The 6,095-nt window shown below is 40.8% G+C and overlaps 1 protein-coding gene across 1 annotated transcript; it reads left to right on the forward strand.

Moving 5' to 3' along the window:
• The first annotated feature begins 413 nt into the window (after nt 1-413).
• On the forward strand, nt 414-5,834 carry LOC114183488 (nitrate regulatory gene2 protein-like). Its single transcript, XM_028070520.1, has 4 exons — nt 414-1,783; nt 2,210-2,394; nt 3,273-3,496; nt 4,786-5,834. Exons 1-4 carry the CDS (start codon nt 568-570, stop codon nt 5,570-5,572), a joined length of 2,412 nt encoding a protein of 803 aa, XP_027926321.1. The 5' UTR covers nt 414-567; the 3' UTR covers nt 5,573-5,834.
• The last annotated feature ends 261 nt before the right edge of the window (nt 5,835-6,095 follow it).

The raw sequence follows: 6,095 nt of genomic DNA on the forward strand, positions 1-6,095 counted from the left end.
CGAGCTACTCGGGTGATCATTTATTTTTGCATTGATTTTACCACAAACTGAAAAAACTTAATTAAGTGAAAAAAAAACTTAATTTTGTTATTTTTAACAATATTTTGTTTATAACAAAAGAATTAAAAAGGTTTGAAACATGTAATAGAAACCCTAGAGACAGACAGAAATTAAGTGTAGAATGAAAAACAAAATTATTGTAGTGTGTTTGTTGATGTAATAGAAAGAGTAGAGACACAAATCCATGCATGCATAGGGTTAGAGACTCTAACCTTTCGACATCAGTAGGTTAAAAATTAGAAGGTAAAATAAAAGGAGGGTATGACAGTATTAAATCTGTGTTCACCCACCGTGATTACCGTCTTTTAATGTCCCATTTATCACTGTTTCTTAATAAATTCCATAGACGATACAAACAAAGAACAAAACATCTAATAAACGGGGCACTTCCAAACGCCATTCTCACTCACTCACTCACTCACTCACTCTCACTATGTCTCTCGCTCCATCATTCACTTAAACCCAACACCACTCTCTTTTCCCACTCCTCCTCCCGCACGCGCCACCATGGGTTGCACGGCGTCCAAGCTAGAAAACGAGGACACCGTGCGTCGTTGCAAGGACCGCCGCCGTCTCATGAAGGAAACCGTCTACGCGCGCCACCAACTCGCTGCCGCCCACTCCGACTACTGCCGTTCCCTCCGCCTCACTGGCTCCGCCCTCTCCACCTTCGCCGCCGGCGAACCACTCTCCGTCTCAGACCACACCCCCGCTGTTTTCCTCAACAACTCCCAACAACCACCCCCTCCCATCCACCACACTCGCCCACCCTCACCACCTCGCCACCACCCCCACCACTCTCCACCTCCCTTCAACCCTTCCCCGCCGCCCAAACTCGCCCCCATCCAACCCCGCCGCCGCAAGCCGCCGCCACCGAAGCTACCCCATATTCTCTCCGACTCGAGCCCCTCCTCCACGCCGCGAAGCCAAGCGTCGAATTTTCCTGCGAACTTTTACCCCACCGCGCATTCCACATACTCCTCCACCCCTTCCCAAACTTCCTCCGTTTGGAACTGGGAAAATTTCTACCCCCCTCCACCTCCTCCCGCTTCCGATTACTTCCCCGAAGAACAACACCAACACCACCAACACCAACACCAACAAAAACTCTCGCAGATTCAAGCTCAATCACAAACACAAACACCTTCCCTTCACTCTCACAAAACACAAACACCCTCTCATTACTCCCACAAAACCCAACCCAGCAATCCTCAAATTCACGACTCCGACTCCGAGAGATCTGAATACGATTACTTCGACGGGAAACACGAAGCTCAAAAAGCTTACTCCCACTCTCGCTCTCCCTCTAACATTCACTCTGATTCCCACTCTCATCACCATCTTCCTGAGGAGTATACCGAGACTGAGAGGGAAGAGGTTCAGTGCAGTGAGTGGGGGGATCATTACAGCACCACGAGTTCATCCGATGACGATGATGATGGGGTGGAGGAGGATGTGGAGTCGCGGTCCGAGATCGGGACCCGGTCGAATTTCGGGTCGTCCATGCGGGCGGAGTCCGTTGCAGCTGGCGGCGGCGCTAAGGGATTCGACGCTGCGTCCTCCGTCGCGGAGATGAAGATGGTGGTAAGACATAGGGACTTGAGGGAGATCGTGGAAGCTATTAAGGAGAATTTTGATAATGCTGCTTCCGCCGGAGATCAGGTTTCGGAGATGCTCGAGATCAGTAAGGCTCAGCTCGATCGCAGCTTCAAACAATTGAGGAGTATGTTTCGCAAACTCAAACCTTTTTGTTTCGATTACTTGGTTATTATTTTTTGTTGGTCTCGAATCAGAATTGAAAAACAGAAACTTTGAATCTATTAAGAGAATAGAACTAAAAAATGTAAAGGTTTTCTTTTCTAACTCTTGTTTGCAAAGTTTTGCTTCTAATTTTAATTGGAAAACCATTTTAAAGAGCACGAGGAAATTTTTGAAGTTTTATTTTCATGTTGAAATTGGATTGGACAATTTGAATTTGTGTTATGGGATGTTAAAGATATTTAATTGGGGTTTTTATGAGGTTTGTGTTTGGTTATTGGGAAGTTTTCGTTTTTCTTCTTTTGGTCAATTTTCGAACGAGGTTTTAGGTTTTCTTGAAAATTATGGGTAGGTTTGTTTGATTTGAATTTGGATGATTTTGATTTTGCAGAGACTGTGTATCACTCGAGCAGCATATTGAGCAATTTGAGTTCAAGTTGGACCTCGAAACCGCCACTGGCGGTTAAGTACCGGCTGGACGCCGGTTCGCTGGATGAACCGGGCGGTTCGAAGAGTCTTTGCTCCACCATAGAACGGCTTTTGGCGTGGGAGAAAAAGCTGTACGAGGAGGTTAAGGTAATTTTATCTTAATTTCTAGGGCGGTGGTGTTATTTGGATAATAAAGAGGTTCCCTTTTTAGAAAAATGAATTATATTTTTCGAGAGCATAAAAAGTTGAAGGAAAAAAGGAAACGGTGTAGGTTATGTTGGACTTTGGTAGCGTAAGGTCACAGCAGAATTTGACTGTTTAGTGTGAAAATGACCTCCTTTCCCTTTTTCACCATTGTGAATTGACCAAAATGGCCTCGGTTGTTGGGACCAACCTTTATTATTGTGGTACAAATAATGCTCCATCATAGAAACATACTTATCCCGAAAATGCTTTTACACATGTCATGTAATGATTTAAGTGTATATTTGGTGATACGGTAAGCCGTGTTTGTTTATCTTAATCAGAGTTTTGGTGTAAATCAGCGTGAATTAAGCAAATAAAATTATTTTAATCATAATTTATGTTGTGTGAAATGACCGAAATGCCTACACCCTTCACTCTTTTAATCCATTGCGATTAACAGATTTTAAGTAATGAACCACACACTTGTCTGTTTCTTCAAATTTTTTTGTCTTGCATGTGATTGATTGTTCACACTCAGTTGGGTGTATGTGTGAAGGGCAAACAATTTCTGTCACATATACATGTGTGTGTAAACTTACTGAAAAAGGCACGTTTCTTTAGACTCACGGCACTAAAAAAAATAAAAAAAAGTAATGCCTAGGATATTGTTATGGATGTTTGAAATGACCATAAATGCTGTGTCCAACTTGGATGCCTTTTTACCAAACTGAAGTCAGGTAGTTCTGTTGGCATTTATTTTTAGCTAAAAACCTAAAGCATGTGGTTTGGAACCGAGGTGTGCTATGCTAACACTTTCTACAAATTGTGCTTGAATTAAGGCTAGAGAAGGTGTTAAGATCGAACATGAAAAGAAATTGTCAGCTCTGCAGACTCAGGAATACAAGGGAGAGGATGAAGCTAAGATATTCAAAACCAAGACTTCCATAAATAGGCTGCAGTCACTAATAGTTGTCACTTCTCAGGCGGTGTCTACCACCTCAACTGCCATTGTTGGCCTTAGGGACTCTGCTCTGGTCCCTCAGCTTGTTGCTCTCATTCATGGGTATGTCTCTTCTGCAATAGCTTTACTGTTTTCGTAGTTCCAGGTTTTGTTGATAACTAAATAATCAAGTTCTTGCACATGAGATTGGACCATTGTTACATCATTAATCAACAAAGAATTGAAGAACTATGGTGATTATCTATTAATCCAATTTTACAGCAAATCAAGCATTTGGGAGTCCTCATCTTTACTGCTCTAAAGAATGAACTTTACTAACTTGATTGGCTCCCAAAAGTTGTCTAGTATTCTGGACTAATGAAAATTTCATGTGTTTTGGTCTTATTGTATCCATTCACAAATTAAATGTGATATTTGGACTTCATGATCAAACACACTTGAAGACTGTGCAGCTTGTTGTGAGGCCATAATCATTCTGTGTCTTGTTCATTGGATATTTTGTAAATGTTGATTTAATCTTGTGGAATTTGAGGAGCTTGAGCTGATACAAGTGACCCACCCTATTAAAGAACTTTTAAGTTTAAGTGTAACAATTGAAATGCTTTTTTTACTTTTTCAAATGCCCTCATTTACCTCGTGTGAATGTGCTGCCTAATTTTGGTCAAGAAAATCTTGGATGGTAGTTGGAAACATTATGGCTTACCTCTCTAGTATGCCACTTGCTTTATCAGCACTGCGTAATTGCATGTGCTTCTTTGTACTAAACTGTCCAACAACTGCCTACCTCTTATAATCAAACCTTGGCCCACCAGTGCATCTGTCGAAATGTTATTTTGTCTTTTTAGGCTCTGTTCCAGCATAACTAATTTATGGATGGAGTAGGTGTGTTAAACCATATGATATGATAACCCTTGTTAACTGATTCTAAACTATTTCACTGGGTGTGTATAAGCAGTAAAAACTTACTGATGTTATTCATATTCATCTGTTTTCATTTAACTGTTCCAAATAACCCATCAGGGTCAATTTTGCTGAAAGATATGTTGTATACAAACGTGATAGTATGATCCTGATGAGGGTAGTAAGTTTATATTTCACCATATAAACTTTGCTGCCATTGGAAACAACTTTAACCACTCGAATCATGAATGAATTGAGATTAAGATTATCTGTCATTCCCTAGTGTTTGCTTATTTTGTACTGAAGCAGAGGTTATTTTTTGCTCACTTCTGAAACATCCACGTACTGAATTTTATGCATTAAAAATTTGTCTCCTACCAACAATCACTTATCCGTTGTGTTTTTATATTAAAAATGAGGATGGCCTGCCTGCTCAAGATAACTTTGTTGTCTTATTATGTTTGTGAATTGTGTGACATGTGACATTGTAGATTTATGTACATGTGGAAAGCAATGCACAATTACCATGAAATTCAAAGCAACATAGTGCAGCAAGTCCGTGGCCTTGTGAACAGATCTTCAAGAGGTGACTCAACTTCTGAACTGCACAGGCAGGCTACCCGGGACCTGGAAGCAGCCGTGTCAGCCTGGCATTCCAGTTTCTGTCGCCTCATAAAATTTCAACGGGAGTTCATCCACTCCCTGCATGGCTGGTTCAAGCTGAGTCTTCTTCCTGTGGACAATGACAACATCAACAACAGCAGGGACAACTCTGATACATACCACTTTTTTGATGAATGGAAACTGGCACTTGACCGTGTTCCAGACACGGTTGCCTCTGAGGCCATCAAGAGCTTTATCAATGTTGTGCATGTGATATCTTCGAAGCAAACTGAAGAGCTGAAGATGAAGAAAAGAACCGAGACTGCATCGAAGGAGCTTGAGAAAAAGGCTTCCTCTGTGAGAAACCTGGAGAGGAAGTTCTACAATTCATATTCTATGGTAGGCATTAGCCTTCCTGATACAGGACCTGACAATGGACAGGGTTTGGATGCTCGCGATCCACTGGCGGAGAAAAAACTGGAGCTTGCAACCTGCCAGAGGCGCGTTGAAGATGAAATGGTGAGGCATTCAAAAGCTGTGGAGGTGACAAGAGCCATGACACTCAACAATTTGCAGACAGGGTTGCCTGGAGTGTTTCAGGCTCTGACTAGTTTCTCTTCCTTGTTCACCGAGGCTCTTGAATCAGTGTGTACCCGTTCTTATGCCATCAAGTAGGTAAGGAATTCATTTGTTCTTCATGGGATCTAAGTTCTTCATAAGGGCTGGGATTTTTTGGCGGCAAGCTCTTATTGCTCTCACCATTTTGAGTTATATTTTGAAGTGTAAATATGAAGAATTTTGGGGTTCCACCTATTTCGATGGAAAAAAAAAGGGAATTTTCTTATTGTACAGGGAAATTTCTTGGTTTATTGTATCAGAGGATTGGAATATTTAATATATGAATAAATTATAGGCACTGTGCTTTGATGTTCCATCATAAATTGTTTGCAATATAATTGTGTATCCAAGTGAGTTTTTGATGAGGTTGGGTGAGAGTGAAAAATAGTTGCAGTGCTTGTTCGGTTCTGCATCAAATTTATGTAGAATTGATTTTTTAATACAGAATCATTATATGTTTGTTTGATTCTGCATCAAATTTAGAATTGATTTTTTAATATAGAATCATTATATGTGATTTTATGTTTGGTTTTCAAAATCAATTAAAGGATAAAAAAATCACTTTGAATAAGAATCAACT

Source organism: Vigna unguiculata, chromosome 5, assembly GCF_004118075.2.
Source record: "Vigna unguiculata cultivar IT97K-499-35 chromosome 5, ASM411807v1, whole genome shotgun sequence".
Taxonomy (NCBI): Eukaryota; Viridiplantae; Streptophyta; class Magnoliopsida; order Fabales; family Fabaceae; genus Vigna; species Vigna unguiculata.

What these genes read in the sequence shown, in the direction of transcription:
- LOC114183488 (XM_028070520.1), top strand. Translation starts at nt 568, where the DNA reads ATGGGTTGCACGGCGTCCAAGCTAGAAAACGAGGACACCGTGCGTCGT. An exon ending in AGCTGTACGAGGAGGTTAAG is followed by an intron (nt 2,395 to 3,272) that starts GTAATTTTATCT and finishes GCTTGAATTAAG; the next exon opens with GCTAGAGAAGGTGTTAAGAT. An exon ending in CTTGTTGCTCTCATTCATGG is followed by an intron (nt 3,497 to 4,785) that starts GTATGTCTCTTC and finishes GTGACATTGTAG; the next exon opens with ATTTATGTACATGTGGAAAG.